General features: G+C 37.7%; 1 protein-coding gene, 1 long non-coding RNA gene and 1 pseudogene across 2 annotated transcripts; 1 reads left to right on the forward strand and 2 right to left on the reverse strand.

Annotated features, from left to right (window-relative positions):
* Positions 1 to 271: 271 nt before the first annotated feature.
* On the reverse strand, positions 272 to 1,829 carry LOC147499066 (transmembrane protein, putative (DUF1279)). Its single transcript, XM_086560881.1, has 2 exons — positions 1,693 to 1,829; positions 272 to 942 (listed from the first exon to the last, which is right to left on the reverse strand). Exon 2 carries the CDS (start codon positions 881 to 883, stop codon positions 470 to 472), a length of 414 nt encoding a protein of 137 aa, XP_086417007.1. The 5' UTR covers positions 884 to 942; positions 1,693 to 1,829; the 3' UTR covers positions 272 to 469.
* Positions 1,830 to 5,882: 4,053 nt separating this feature from the next.
* Positions 5,883 to 16,582, forward strand: LOC147499067 (uncharacterized; annotated as a pseudogene).
* On the reverse strand, positions 14,865 to 15,870 carry LOC147499068 (uncharacterized). The gene is made up of 3 exons (XR_015194404.1): positions 15,721 to 15,870; positions 15,561 to 15,630; positions 14,865 to 14,881 (listed from the first exon to the last, which is right to left on the reverse strand). It is a non-coding gene; the product is annotated as an uncharacterized LOC147499068 (long non-coding RNA).
* Positions 16,583 to 17,143: the final 561 nt, after the last annotated feature.

Below are 17,143 nucleotides of genomic sequence, written 5' to 3' on the forward strand. Positions count from 1 at the left end.
CTGTGGATGCACTTATCAATGCTTAGTAAACCCACAATAAAGAAACTAACGATGATCTCCCACAATAAAACCCATACTTTTTCAATTTGTTTAACAGCTACTCAAAGATCAACTCTGCCCCAGGACATTGTTCCAAGAGAACATACAGCAGTGGTGGGGGGTTATCGGTAGGGAATCTAAAAATATCACAAACACAAAAGTAGATTTCTCCCACTATCGACGTAACTCCTATTTTAAACGAAAATCAAACAACCAATTCGATACGAAGATATGCTGGATGACTTTTTTCAACATTATCAACGAAGTACCACATCATTAGAGATCTTTTACCGCTATTTTATGTTTAGTTTGAAAGCAAACTGGAAAACCAAAACAGGAAATAAGATAAACAGCAGTCAACAACTTAAAACCTGACTTTTGCTATGAAAACTTAAGTAGGAAAGCATCACAGAATGGTAGAGAATTATGATCACACATTATTCTTGATGATTTTTCGTCTCGCTAAGAATCTTGCAATAGGCGGTGTCAAAGCAATAGTGATTGGTACTCGAATAGGAAACAGAGCTTTATTGCACAGAATAGCCAAAGCAATAGCTCCACCACTTGATGCGGCCAGTTCAGCAGTCCGATTCTTCTTTTTAGTGACAGTAACATCCTGATCAGCCCCTTGCTTCTCCTCAATGAACGTTTCATCAGGAGGGCTGTCTTCCTTTTTGGACACACCAGACATTCCGACTTTCTCAAAAAGAGATTCAACATCGACATTGTTTCTGATGGCAACATAAAGGCCTGTAATAGAGGCAGCTGAAACTGAGAGATGGACACCTAAAGCTACCTTCCCGTATTTCTTCACCAGCTCACGGAAACGTCCTGTGAATGACATGTTGGCTGACGATTGACTAGTATGCCAGAATGCAGTGAAGACCAACTGCAAATTCAAACCTGCGAGTACAATCCAGCCAACATAATTTGCTTCCAGAAATGCAATAGGATAATGATTACCAAATTATTGAGTGATGCAGCTATCTCACACAGAACACCCAAAAGAAGAAAAGAACCGAGTTGCAGCAGGAATAAAAAAACTGTTACATCTAACACCTACACCTACATAACCATACAACTACTTATTTGTTAAATTCTAAAGAAAATGTGTCATTGCTCATACCATAGTAAAATGCGGACAACAAAAAGCAATACTAACACTTTGGATGAAATATCTACATCAAATAGCCTTGTACGCCTTTACTTGCTACACTAACAAACAGATTATTGAAGGTAAAGGTTAACAGTTCAATAACCAAGTTTTTCTGCCACAGGTAAACATCACACTATCACAGTCCTATTGAAGCCCTCCTACCAATTGAAAAAGAGAAGAAACAGAGTGGGGGTGCTAAAATTTGCTTGAGAATTGCATTGTTGAATAAGGATGCAAATCTTTACAAGGTGATACATGAACCCAAAACGAAAATGCCTCACACACAAGTAGTGCAACAACTAAAAACTAAAACTAAAATCTCAAGTATATACATGGAGGAAATAATAGCTTTATTATTAGTATTATTATTATAGATATCAATGTGTAGTGGCCATTTCGAAATGATAAACTCCAACCACATAACAATAAGCTACCAGTAATTCTAATTCTAACATAACATTAAAAGATAATATGTTAAGAAAATGAAATGGACTAACCTTTTAGCTAAAAATAAAGTTGGGGTTCTTCTTCAGAGTTCAGCCAAAGAAAGTTTATAGACGTGGGCTTGGTTTTGGCTTGGGGAAGGAGTAAACACTTCAGAAAAGCAGTGACGATAAAGTCCAGTCATGTGTTGACGGCGGCTGTGTTTTTTAGGTTTCCTTTTGGGCTTTTTTTACTCAAGTTTGTACCCAACCCGGACTTTTTTTTAGCCCATACACTATAAATAACTTAAAATAGTGTTTTTCTTGCCAAGTGGAACATGGCTAGAGTCAGGGGTGATAATTTGGCCCTTAGGCCCTCAAAATTGCATGTTCAAGCCCTCAATGAATCTCCATTCATACTTTGCTTCGGAACAGAGGGCAGTCATACCATCATAGCTCACAATCACAACCACACGATTCAACATCGTTGAATCAGGAGAAAATGACAACATCTTAGCCAAAGAAGTCGATCTCCTAAAAGAGCGAAAGGAAACAGCTGCAATAACTCTAGCTCGGTATCATTAAACAATCCAACGATCTTACAACAAGAAGGTCGTTCCAAGATCTTTTTAAGCTGGCGACCTAGTCCTTAAAAAGACGTTAGCACTAGCCAAGCTTGACCTAACATGGGAAGTCCCATACATAATTCACAAAGTCGTTGGAAATGAAGCATACTGGATCAAAACTCAGCTCGGTGACGTGCTTCCACGACCTTGGAACACAACTATACTCAGGCGTTTTTTCTAGTAATTTGTCTCCAAATGTATCAATCAAGTGAATAAAATTTCATCAGCATTTCGCGTATGAATGTTATCTTTGCATTACATGAATACCGCCATCTTGCACGCGCTAACCGATATGGGATATCACAATATCCGACCTAGCACCAACGCCAGAATTGAGCACAACTTAGCTATAATTATCACGCAGTGGTTAATTATCAATCAAATTCAATCTACGGTCCCCTAAAAGGACCGCAATCAACTTAACACCAACGCTAGTGTTAAACATGATTTAATTATAATTGCCGCACAAAGACCAATTAACAGACAAATACAATCCAGGGGACCCGAAATGACCCTAAGTCAACTTAATGCCCTGAAAAGGCTTAAGTCAGACTCAACTATGATGGCCATTCAAATGCCAATTACCTGTCAAAATCAATAAAAGGTTCCCCCAGAAGGAACGACTCAATCACTACATACACCTAAGGACACAAGGAAGCCTAGGTGCAAACTAAGCACATATATCAGGTCGTACACAAACATTGACGACCTACAATCGCCAGACCATCTAACAAAGTTCAACAGGACGTCGAGTCTACTACCATACAGCACAGGTCATCGAACAACAAATCAAAAAACAATAAAAGCAATCACAGGCATGCAAATTTCAAACACAAGCTCAACAAGTAAGTAATTTAAATATTTCTACTTAAATACAAGTTTGGTTAGATACTAGAGGCCCCCAGGTTATCCCGAGAAAACGACCTCAGCATCCCCATAAAAAAATAGAAGTATCAGTATCAATTACAAAAGAGAATATTGTTTAAACACTTCGTCCACCATCACTCAAAATCACAAAGAAGAGTCTATCAGAGGACACAGGGAAGATTCTCCACATATAAAGGATCCAGAAGGCAACCCTCTTCACCAACAGGACCACTTGCTGGATCACCACTTTCATTCACGACTTCTGTGGCAGCATCTTCAGTTGGCTGAGCAGCTGGAGCATCACTTTGGTCGGTTGGCAGGTTAGGTCGTCTACTAGCATCTACAACATCACTTTCCACAGCTATTGTTGCAGCCCCATTTTTGACCGACCTCTTGAGGGTTTTGTACTTATGTTCTAGCTCTATGTAATCATCCACTAGAACGTAGACATCACCACTATCTACTAGGTCGTTGTATTCATTCTGAACTCGCTCAGCAACAGACCACGCATTTTTGTACTCTGCAATCCAATGCCCGACCTCCACCCTGGAAACGTCAAGAGACGATTGCAACAAGGCAACTTTACCAGCCAACTCCCCGACTTGAGCCCTCAGCCCCCCAACTTCAGCACGCTCCACCTCTTGCACTGCCAGCAGCTTGTCATAGGCCTCCTTGGCAACATCCAACTCCTTGTATAGGTCGGAGATAGTTGTCATCTCCTTAATCTTTCTATACATGGCCAGGACTTGACAACAACAAAATAAGTCACAAAGCAATAAATCAAAATACAAAACAAAAACTCAGATCGGAGGAACACTTACAAAGCAAAGGGAGCGATCCATATCTTTCAGGTTCACCTCCAAGTCCTTCCCCGTCTCCAGCTGGTGCCTATCTCCATCCAAGGCAATACTCTCCAGCAACCCTCCAACAACTAGTGAAGGCTAGCTTGAAGCTGCAGTCCCTATTGTTCACAGCTTTCTCAAACCACTCACTGGGTCGTAATAGGCGACCCGCATACCTTATCTAGGGCCGGCGGACTCGGCCCGATCTTGTCGCTGGGGCTGTGACTCCCGACCCCTTACATACGGGCGACTAGCTTTCGGTCTCACTAGCCTTCTTTTTTCCCCAGGGCATCAGCCACCCCCCACATCAACAACCAACTCCCTCAAATTCATCTTCTTCAAAGGAGCCCGACCTGAAGAAGTATGACCTTCCACCATACCAGGTCATTCCTTAGACTCAGTTCGGGTCCTCTTCACCCCCTCAGACTTAACCACCTCTTCACCCCCTCAAACTCAACCACCTCAGGGCGCCTCTTCAACTGAGGCCTCCGGAAAGGAGCAGGAGCATCAACACTTCCACCTACACCACGACCAGCTCGGTCATCATCGCCTCCCTCATAATGTCTTGAAGCAGAACGACTATCACCAGCTCCTCCAGCTGTTCTCACTCTAGAACCAGGTTGCCTCCTTTGGCTCTCCCTCTCCATCCTAGTGTCCGAGCTAGAATCAGAGATATTAAGAATAAGCTTACAAGCCATCTTCTTCTACTCAGCTTTCTTCTTGTTAATCTTCACACCGCCTCGTCTCTTGAAGTAATGCGCAACCTCCCCTAATAAAGATGCCTTCTCTTCCAAAGTCAGCCTAACAAACTCTTCAATCGCCCCCGAGGACGTACAATTTTGAACTACGACCTCTGCAAAACAAACAAATATCAGAACGTCATCATATCAAACTTATAACCAAAACAAACGACTTACAACCTATACCTTACAACATAAAAATGACCCACATCAAATAAACGACCTACCATCAGTCCTCACACTACGATTCTGCACCTCACACCCATAAGGACAATAATTTCCCACAATCAACGAGGCCTACACCACCACTCCTCTTTACTCACACCAACAATCATTGGTGACTTACCCCTCATCACTTGAAAACCAAAATTCAAAGCAGAAAAAAAATTTATAGCGAAATGCTCCAGCACGTCAGACAAACAGATGTTATAGCCTTTGAGTCTCAACAAATCCAGCACGTGCAACACCCTCTAACAATTTCCCCAAATTACAAGGGTGGCTTACCACAAAAGTTCAAAATGTCCAAAGTCAGACGTGAGCAGTGGCGGAGCCAGGGGGGGACCAGGGTACGCCCTGGCTCACCCTCAACTTTCAGCAAACATTTTTTTTTTTTTTTTTACTGTTTAAGTGTTTGACAGAAACTAAAAAGCGTAACCAAAAAGGGATTCGATGGTATAAAAGACTTTGTCCATCGTACTTCACTTTCTCATGAGTCCGACAAATTTAAGAAATTAAGAATACCATCAGACATCAGTCTATCACAACATCACTCAACAGTATTTGCCTAATTGCCTCGAACCAAAAACCCAAACCCATAACCCACAAAAAGACAAAATTAAAAAACAAGCACAGCACACACCGAAACAAAAAACCCCAATACCCCAAGACAAACAACCACCGAAACAAAAACCCCAAGACCGTACTCGACTTTGACTCTTTGCCTCTTTATTCTAAAGTCTTCTAGGTAAGCCTAATATTATTAAATTTCTTGTCTTATTTTTTTTTATCTTTTCATGTTGATTCCTAAACCATGTTTTTTAATTTTTTTATATTCTTTTTGTAAATTCATTAAATCACATATTTTTATTTAATTTTATTTTGTGAATATCATAATAACATTGGTGGTTTATTTTAATTAGTGCATTTTCAATTCAATTGATTAATGGTTTATTTTAATTATATAAACAGATATGTTAAAGTATTTGATCAAAGGAAATTCGTTGCCCGCTCAACCTACTCAGCCACCTAATAACACAAATAATGTTGTTAGTGTTGAAGTAGGATTCTCCTCAAAGTGAAGTCACCAAGAAATTGAGGATGGTGGTGTTGAACAACCCACGTCAAAGAGGGTTCAACGTGAAGAACTTGATTTGTCTAGTCTTCAGGGAGACCCTGCACTGAGGAAAAAGATTTCAGATTATCATCCTAATGATCAAGACTCGGTGAGAAGAGCATATTTGCTTAGGGGTCCTTGCCAGCCTAATCATGCTTTTCCTCCAAGAACAAGAGGTAAGAGAATCCGACACTTTCAGAAAGAGTGGTATGAGGAGTTTAGTTGGTTGGAATATAATATTCACGAGGATGCCGCGTTTTGTCTATATTGTTATCTCTTTAAACCTAATAAGGGAGCACAAGGAGGTGGGGATGTTTTTTCTCACAGGGGGTTTACTAATTAGGAAAGGAAAACCAAATTAAGAGAGCACATTGGAGGACCAAATAGTGCTCATAATATTGCTTACAAGGCAACACAGACTTTGTTAAATCAAGAGCAATATATCGAGACATTTCTTCACAGACAATCTGACCAAGTTCGAAGGGATTACCGAATACACCTAACTGCAATAACTGATTGCATTAGGTTTCTTTTGAGACAAAGTTTAGCTTTCCGTGGCCATGATGAATCAGATGAGTCGATCAATAAAGGTAATTTTCTTGAACTTATACGGTTTCTGAAAGATCATAACGAAGTCATTAAGAAAGTTCTTGATAATGTTTCTAAAAATCGGAAATTGACCTCACCTGATATCCAAAAAGATATTGTGAATTCGGCTGTTGTGGAAACTACAAATGCTATTCTAAAAGATTATGGAAATTCATTATTTGCTATTTTAGTTGATGAAGCACGTGATATATCAATTAAGGATCAAATGACAGTTGTTTTGCGTTATGTCGACAAGAAAGGTTGCGTGATTGAGAGATTTTTTGGAGTTGTGCATGTTAAGGAAACTAGTGCAGTAACACTTAAAAAGGCAATTGATGAGTTGTTCTCCAAGCATGGGTTGAGCATATCTAGACTGCGTGGACAAGAGTATGATGGGGCCAGCAATATGCAAGGTGATTTGAATGGGCTAAAAGCACTTGTAATGAAGGAGAATGAGTCTGCATTTTATGTTCATTGTTTTGCTCATCAGCTTCAGTTAGCCCTTGTATCAGTTACAAAGAACCATGAGTCAATCGCTAACCTTTTTAGTATTCTCTCTAATGTGGTAAATACTGTTGGAGCTTCATATAAGCGATGAGATATGTTGCGCGATGCAATGAAGGCTAGAGTTGTTGCAGCGTTACAAAGCGGAGAAATTTCAAGTGGCAAAGGGTTGAATCAAGAGACTAGTCTTAAACGATCTGGTGACACTCGATGGGGCTCATATTATTATACACTTCTTGGCATGATAACCACTTATGGTTCAGTAGTTGATGTGCTTGATAATGTAGCGGAAAATGGTTCAAGCTCGGAACAAAGAGGTGAGGCTTACGGATTATTGGATTCAGTGCAGTCTTTTGAATTTATCTTCAATTTGCATTTGATGAAAGCAATACTAGGAATTAACAATGATTTGTCAAAGGCTTTGCAGCGTGAAGATCAAGATATTGTCAATGCCATGACTCTTGTTAAAATAACAAAGGTATGCTTACAGGCGATGAGAGATGATGGATGGGATAGTCTCTTGACTGAAGTTTCTTCACTATGTGCCAAGCATGATGTGGTTGTTCCAAATATGGAAGAGAGGTATATGGCTCGAGAGAGGTCTCAACGAAAAGCAGAAGGAAACACCAATTTACATTACTATCGTGTTGGATTATTCTATCACTGTATTGATTTGCAACTTCAAGAGTTAAATGACCGGTTTAATAAAGCAAACACAGAATTACTTCTTTGTATGGCATGTTTTGATCCTAGTGAATCGTTTGTTTCTTTCGATAAGCAAAAGTTGATCCGTTTTGCTCGACTTTATCCCGATGATTTTCACTACACCATAACAGGCTATTTGCAACGGCAAAAAACCGTTGCGAATAATTTTCGCAACGCTTTTTAAGCGTTGCAAATAGGGCGTCGGTAAAGTGTTGGAAATATTTGCAATGGTTTTTTGCCGTTGCAAACCAAATTTTCCAACGGTTATTAACCGTTGCAAAGTGACAATTACTAACGGTTAAAAAGCGTTGCAAAGCAAGCGTTGCAAACCAAATTTTCCAACGGTTAATAACCGTTGCAGAGTGACAATTAGTAACGGTCAAAAAGCGTTGCGTAGTTTGATTTGTAACGATTATTGATGATGCTTTAATTTTGTTTGCTTTGCAACGGTTTAAAACCGTTACTAATGTGTTGATATTGTAAAAAAAATTATTTTTATTTTTTTTACATGATAAAGTCCCCATTGTCTTTTCATACCATTTGACAAATAAATAATAGCAAACACAAGCAAAAGACTAAAAAAAAATAGAATATTCGTTAAACCATGTATGTAATATAACTTCAAAATATTTTCTAAGAATTACAAATTCATATTTACAAATAAGGGTAACATATTCAATATGATTTTCCAAGCAATCTCGAATCATTGCAAATTTGCAATACCAAGTATTGGTGATGACTTCACTCATAATAAATCCTAGTGCGGCTCCAAAAGAATTCAAATCAATCCTTCACAATTTCCTACAAACCAAAAGAGGATATAAAAAAATGAATGGCCTAACTTAGAAAAATAAATTTAGAAATCACTAGTGTGTTCAAGAACCAAAACTAGTGTATGTGGACAACTAGATGAAGCCCAATATCTGAAACTAACTTTCACCTATCAAACAAATAATATATTGGAATTTATCGAAAAAGGGTCTTATTAAGCTACAAGGTCTTTGAAAGCGGGATGGTCAATTGATATATGTACTAAACTATAGAATTTAGAATTATTAACACTGAATTGATATATGTCTCCCACAAGTTACTTCACAATCTATTATTTGTTTCATTTAATCCACAAGTTACTTCAAATCTATTGACTATTCATTTAATCCAAAACACCTAATACACACGGGGAAGAAGCACAAAACAAAACTCCAAAACCGATAACATTCAAACCAAATTATAGCGTACTAAATTTTTAAGTACAAAGTATAAACCAACAAAAAGCTTATATTACGACACCACCCTCATTGTGACCGGGCTTGTTAGTATACGTGATATTGCATTTCAATCGCTTTGCCCGGTTTATGTTGCCACACCCGAAAGCAGTTTAGAGTTATTAGTACAAGATGAAGCCATCTTGATTACGAAAGATTGTACAAGTTTTAAACCCAAGAAAGTAATCATACATTGGACAAGGCCAATCATTTGGGCCAAAAGACAGGTTAGAGCACCACGGGTGGCCACGACCCCCAGAATCATCATCAAGCAGCGAGTAGCACACCACCACCACGACCTCTTCCTCGACCAAAGCCCGGCACTGAAGCGCGCCGGTGGGATGAAGCACTTCCACAACGGTTACACACACCACTAAAAGCAAAGTTTACATTGGAGCAAGCTGCTACAAAACAAAACAGCCCACAAGGAGCTAAAAGGTATATTTCATATAAATTTAGATAAGTGGGAAAAGCTTAAAGTGCAAGAATGAGCCGCTTCACCAATGTCACATCACAGACCTTGTATTTGGACACATCCAGTCTCCATTTTGTTGCCATGCTTTTCCACGGCACATCGCCCTTTGACCTCTTCCTTTTCCTCCACCTTCATTCATATCAATATCATATCAATAATCTGACTACCTTATTCATTTGCTTTGTTGCCAAGACCAAATTTATTGACGGGCTTTCCATCCGGGATCTTGTAGTCTCTAAACCAGGTCCCTAACTGCGGTGAAAGTGCCCTAAAGGATGACAAAGTAAAACCAAATTATAGTTATACCGTTATGTTCTAGTATACTTACAACATACTTGATAAATTAAGGCAACAGATCCATTTTTATGAGAATGAAGTCAACTTTCTAGTTGGTACTACTTTAGAACCGTGAATTCCATTGCCTTTTCATTAACTTTGCAAGGACCTTTTTCGATAACAATTCAGTAAAGCTGATTTCTAAAATGCAAGTAGCTATGATAGATCCCATTTTAAGCTATTGGAAGCAACATGCACGCAAGTACCTAAAAATTCAGTATGTGATGTGACTTTTAGTGAGAATAATGCATGTGAGTACCCAAATCATATATTAAAAGCAAATGGGAAAAACCGGGAATCTAAGCTAGAAATCATTTTGAAGCTACCAAACTTTTAAACCTGTCTACTCCCTACTTACGAATTGGTGTGGGATGACATGAATTCACGGCGATTAGATGGCGAAAGCATTGGTGATTCACCAACTCCAAGAAATGAGTTCAACCAAATTCTATATCCATATTTTGGTGACTATGTTGTTAGTGAAATGTGATTGACTTATGTACTAATTACGTTAGTAAGCAATTTGGACAAAATTTAAATGACAAATAAAATAGCAATGTAATCAATAGGATTAAGAACTTACCCACTATTAAAGTAGCCTCTTTTCTTGTCGAAACAAACTTGGGTCGTTCAAACTTGACTCTCTAGTATAGTAAAAGATTATCCACTTCCCGCCACATTATTTCAAAAAAAAAAAAAAAAAAAAAAAAAAAAGATAAACAAATAGTAATCATCAATACCGACCCTAATAATGCCAAACAACATAATACATTTACAATCAAACTTAGGGTTTATCACACATACACCACACCGCCAAAGACACTCACACCACCTGCACAAGGAGAAGATTCGTTGAAGTTAGAGAGCAAAAACGCTTTTTGGCATCTTTGGGGATATACTAAAATAAGCAACTCATATACCATGACAACTTACTTGAAACGCGGGCAACCATGGCATACTCTTTTTTGGTAGTGGCGGGGATGGAGCTTCGAGAATCTGCAAATTTGAAAGGGTAAGTATGTCTAGCAAATGCAAAGCGACAACCATGGCCGACTTAAAGTTAAAATCAAACTGCATTTCTATTCAAAGGACATGCTCTAAACACGATGCGATCGTTTTCACTTGTTCCACTCGCTCTGTACCATTCTTGGGCCTGAAAATTTTAGAACATTGAATGCTATCGGGGCCCTAAACAAAGTTATGCTTTCCACATCCCAAGACATCAAAGGAAGATCGTTATCAATCTAATAAGTGGGTAAGAATACCTCATTCTTTGTGTCCCGTGGTGCTATTTCCGTGTAGGGTTGTCTTGGAATAGTAATTTTAACTTTAACATGCGTTGAGTTTCCATCCACAGTGCACCCCTGAAAGACCATCACAAGATAGTTAAAAAAACATAAGAAGAGGCGATAAGATTGACTCCATATCGAGAGAAGAGACAAAAAATTAAAGAAGAGACCGAGAGAATACTAGCCAAGATATGCATCTTACCTTTTGGATTTGCTTGTGTATGTAACTAGTCTGTTGCTTTGTATCAATGACCTGTTTTGCAAAGATAAGTTCATTTTTTCAGATAGAGCTTCCCTAAAACCAACAATTTAAGCGAGTTCATTAACGGTCTCTGCATGCAAGCTGCTCATAATTTAAAACATGCCAAATACCAAATTAAAGTAGAAGTATATGAGGCAATCCATAGAATCCATAAAAGACTGAAACATTTACAACATTTTCCAAACGCGAATGAGATGATAAAATTATAGAACCAGAGAAAAGATAATCACTTTTAGTTAATGCAGGCGTCCTTTTTCAACAGAAATAGCAAAGACAAGTTTCATTGCTACAGATTATTTTGGCTTCTTTAGAACATCTAACTATTTAAGATAGTTCAGAATATTTTCTTGCGTGTATAAATGCACATCACTTAAATGAGTACTTGCAAACAAGTTTAATGGCATTGCCCAAGGGATACTTTATCTATTCATTTAGAGGCTTAATCCCGGATTCCCGGCACACTTCTTAGACAAAAAGACATACAAAAAACAAAATGTTTTAAATTTTTAATAGGTTTAACCGTTTAAAATCAATATTGAGAATGGCGGTGTCTCTTCTAGTCCCACGTCTTCTAACAAACCCGATGCGTCATTGTATAATGACCCAAATGCTTCAGAAATTGGACTTAAAAATAAAGCATTCACCAAATATCCTACAAAAGTTTACATCATATCTACTTTAAAATCACACACTACCACGCGCACACACACACACATACACACTACACTAACACCACCGCCAAAGACACTCACAAAATTTTCCAAAGCCGGTTTATCGTAAATCGCCCGACTAAGTGGAACAAATCGGCTGAAGACCTCTAACTTTTTACCACATTGGATCGGTGTAATAACTTATAGCTTTATGCTAGATTACGGGCGCTTAAAACTGCACATGCTCACACACATACACAATATGGTGTATCACACTCTAACAAATAGAAAGTCATATACTGTCAAGGAGGTCGAACACAGTTCTTCAAACTTGGCCCTAGTAAGGGTGGTCTCAATGTTTAGGTCCATCGGCAGATTGCCGTGATGAAAGGTAAACTAGCAAAGATCACCACAAGAAAAGGAAAATAAATAGCAAATTAGACGGATGCAATAACGAACAAGAAACACACGTAAAAACAACATAAAACAAAAGGACAATAAACAAACCGATATTAGCTTGCGTCAAAGATGACAACTCCATCTTGGCTTTCTCGGTTGTCTCACCGATGACGTTGAAGAGCTTGCTTGTCCTTCAAAAGATCAATACCTTCATCCCTTTTGAAGCTCAAAGCAAGCCAATCAACAACTCTATTCATATTAAAGACATAGATATTAGTTCTTTGGAGGATCACAAGTTACATTATTAAAATTAAGATCCTGAAAGAAATCTTGAACAAACCTTGTCAAAGTCATCTCCACCAAGATGTGTATCTCCAAATGTAGATAACACCTCAAATACTCCATAACCAACCTCAAGGACTGCAATAAAAGCAGGCAAGTATTTAAGTAAGAATTTCAAAATGGAAACCCAACAATCATGCCATCACCAGGTGACCTACACCGATTTTTCAGGCCCACTTTAATTGGGCACTATCCAATAAAAACCAAAATGCTTAGTTTTAACAACTTGTTGAGAGAGATTCTTTCTCTATGTACAACACTAAGTCCAAAATTACTCGGGCCCAATCGAGGGAAGAAGCTTATTGGTTGAAATCCATAATATGATAAGTTAACTTTTCTAGAAATCGAGAGCACAACTTTACTATCTATTTTTTTGCCTTGTGACTGCATTTCATAGTTATTCCCAATATATGCTAATGGACTTCACAAGGAACAATCACAAAGATCAGTTTTTCAAGAGACATTATGGAACATAAAATAAGTTTTCAGTTAACACTTGACAATACCGAAACATCAAAGGTACCACCTCCAAGGTTGAATACAAGAATGGTTTCATTGTTTTTCTTCTCAAAGCCATGTTAAAGAAGTAGCGGAGGCTCATTGATATAATGAGAACTTCAAGCCCTGCAATCGACCTCCTTGGGAATGATGTTAATCTCCTGCTGTTGCAGGTTTTAAAGTCTCTTAACTTCTTTGAGGAGCTCCTTTCTTTTGCCAAGTAATTTTGAATTAATAATGAAAGACAAAGCAGATTTTATTTAGATGCAAAGCCGATCCAATGCCCACCACATGTTCAAAGATTTACCATCTACCTCCAACTGCGATACACGTTTATGAGAATTAGAGGAACGTAAAAGGAACTGGCCGAACAAGTTTACTTTTTGAACTTAGAACTAGCGATTCTTTTGGCTATCCACAAAACTTATCGTTGATAAGTACATAAAATTATACGAGCTAAGAGGAATACTAAGCGACAAATAGGCTTGATAAAACCACATATTACAAAAACAGAAAAGAAAAAAACAAAATAGAAGCTAAGTTTCCCGGTTCACAAGTATAACCCATCTAAGTACAAATCTTGAGAAAAGAAGTGTGTTAAGTGTCTAAGTTCCACAACTACTTATTAGACATTCATCATTTTGTGAAGTGGAAATCACATGGTCGCGTGAGTGTCTCGTGAGATATTAAAAAAAGAAGAAAACTCTTCAATTTTCATGCTTGCCACAAGTCATTTCCCTTTACACTATCTCTAGACTTGTACTTATCATATAGATCTTGTGCAAACCCTAGTAGCTTAATTTAACAGAAAAAACAAAGCGCCCTAGTTAGAAATTAAAGCACGTGAGATTATGAAATGAAGTATTTAGTGACAAAACTAGTACATGAATGACAAAATTAGAAATCGAAAAGCAATGCTTTATGGCCCCCCGAGACTTGATTCAAAAACTTAACTTCAGATTTTTGCAACAAATTCTCTCCATCTCTCTCTTTTGGAAGTGTTGACCATGGCGGTAAATCGACTTTATAAGCTTCAAAATCAGGATATTGAGAAACTAAACTGTGCTTCAATGGATCGGTTACACAAGATAAAGCCTATAATTATAGAGTAAATCCCTGTGCAACTTTATAGAGTAAATAAAGTGAGATCCAATCAAATAAGCAAATAATTATAGAGTAAAGGGGTGTAAGCAAAACAATACAAGGGACCAAAGAGCCATCAACTAGTAAAGGAAAGATATGACACCGGGCTGCTCTAAGGAAATCTCAAGTGGTTCATGATCAATATGTAGATAGAGTATACAATGGAATCTAAGAGCCTTGAATTTCAACATTTTAGCTATGCCGTCCAAACGACCTCTAGATTGAAATAAGCTACTGAGAGACTAATACCTTGATTGGTTGTTCATGTTAGTACTTCCAAAGAGCACGGGATAAAGAGCCCCTAGATAGATATGCAGCCATCTCCTCCTTTGTTCTAACTTCTGTTTCTCTTATTTGTATTTCATTTCGGCAAAGTCAAAATTTGCCTTTGTTGCAGAGACTTCAAAGCAAATCGAATACTTCTTTTAAAAATATTTAGCACAACACGCCTCTACATTCCAACATTTAAATATAAATAGAGCATTTCCAGCAAATATTATGACCCTTTCAATGCTAATATTTATTAATACTTCAAACCACTAATCAAATAAACCATGCCTAATGTAAAAACTACTTCATTTTCACCAACACATTCACCATTTCCAACATTTAATCCTTTTATATGACTTATTTCAAGTATATACTTAAACCATTTCAATTCTCATACTATTGAGCCTTCACACCAATAATCAAATAAACCATAACTAAATCCACAATTGAAAAATGCCATCAAATATAACAAAATACTCATTTTTCCACCAACTCGGACCAACACATTCACTATTTCCAACATTCCCAAATCAGATATTTACACCCTTCTAATTCTACACACAAATAATGAACTAAAACTGCCGTCAAACATCATAACCTTCATTGTTCATACTTTCCCCAATTTCCAAAGATATATCAATGTCAATTTATATTTCATCATACAATTTTTAACTCTTACATTATAAAACCATACCAAAACCCTAACTACAACATATCATAAACATACCACAAATTACACCAACCCATTCACTATTCCATAAAATCCAACAAATATCAATACAAAAAATCATAAAAATCAAACGTTATACCTTCCAACAACAGTAGCAAGTGTTTTGATATAACCATCAATAATATCATTCAATCCAGCTACTCTTCGTTCTATTAAAAAAATTGATTATTAAAATCGATTGAACAAGAAGAAGAAGAAGAAGAAGAAGAAGAAAGAGATGAAGCTACGATTTAAATTACCTCATTGAGATTTCTCAGTAGCGAAATCACGAATTAGGGTACCAATCTTATAATACTTCTTTAAAATCAAAATCCCAAACCCGAACCTAAAACCGAAATCAAAGCTTTGAACTTTATTTGGTTTTTCGTAAGAAGGGGGATTGAGAGAAGAGAAGGATTTTGGGTAGCGGCGGTGAGAGGTAGAGGAGAGAGAGGTTATGTTTTATGTTTTTATGTTTCGACTAAATAACTAACGCGATTTTATTTCGTTTCTGTTTTAGCCAAAATTTCAAGTTTCTAACACTTAACCAACGGTTTGCTATAATTTGAAAGCGTTAGAAATTAATTCTTGAAATTCCTCCGAATTAAACCAACACTTATCAACATTCGCAACGCTTATATAGTGTAGGCAACTTACCAACGGTAAAAAAGTGTTGCAAAACAAAAAAGGTGCGTGTTGCAAATAGCGTGTTATGGTGTAGTGTTTTTAGAGATAGATCAGATGGAATTAGCGGATCAGCTTCAGAATTATATTATTGATGTGCGTTCCGATACTAAGTTTGGTGCAGTAAATGGAATTAGTAGCCTAGCCAAAAAAATGGTTGAGACGAAGAAAGACATTGTGTACCCACTTGTTTATTTGTTGATTAAGTTGGCGCTGATTTTACCTGTTGCTATTGCCACTGTGGAGAGGGCATTTTCTGCTATGAATATCATAAAGAATCGTCTGCGCAATCGGATGGCGGATGAATGGTTGAATGATTGTTTAATAATATACATTGAAAAAGAAGTTTTTGATAGCATTGATACCGAGTTGATCTTACAACGCTTTCAGAAGATGAAGAAAGATGACGAAAAAGAAGGCCGTCGAGGACAACTATGAACAAGTATTTGTTTAGATTTAATTATTTCTAATATTATTTAGACTTGATATTATTATTATTTTTTTGTATGCTTGGTTTTTGTCTGGCTGGCTCACCCTCACTTACTTTCCTGGCTCCGCCATTGGACGTGAGAACGGCAAAGTTGGCCATACGTAATTACAACTCCACCGTCTCGAGGCACATAATCACAGCCAAACACATTCTTATCACCACTCATGTCGTATATCATTAGGTCGGGGATATCAATTCCAAACTCCTTTCTCAAATCCCCAAAGTTATCCCACACCGACCTAAACACAGCCACGTCAGTCGTCATCTCCAATGAAGAGGACGATGACGCCTCACCTCCACTACGTGCCCTAACAACATCATTATCCTCACTCAAAGTTCTTTCTCTCTCCACTGATCAACCTCAACTTCTCCACTCAAGCTATCACTAGTGATCGACATTACTAAAACAGAAACAAAACAAAAGATCAAGTTTTTGAGATAAAAAACGCACCTGAGAACAAAGGGTGGAAAAGTTTTTTCTTTCTTTTGCTCTGCTTTTCCTTTGTTGG

The sequence above is a fragment of the Coptis chinensis genome, chromosome 5, assembly GCF_015680905.1.
Source record: "Coptis chinensis isolate HL-2020 chromosome 5, ASM1568090v1, whole genome shotgun sequence".
Classification (NCBI taxonomy): domain Eukaryota; kingdom Viridiplantae; phylum Streptophyta; class Magnoliopsida; order Ranunculales; family Ranunculaceae; genus Coptis; species Coptis chinensis.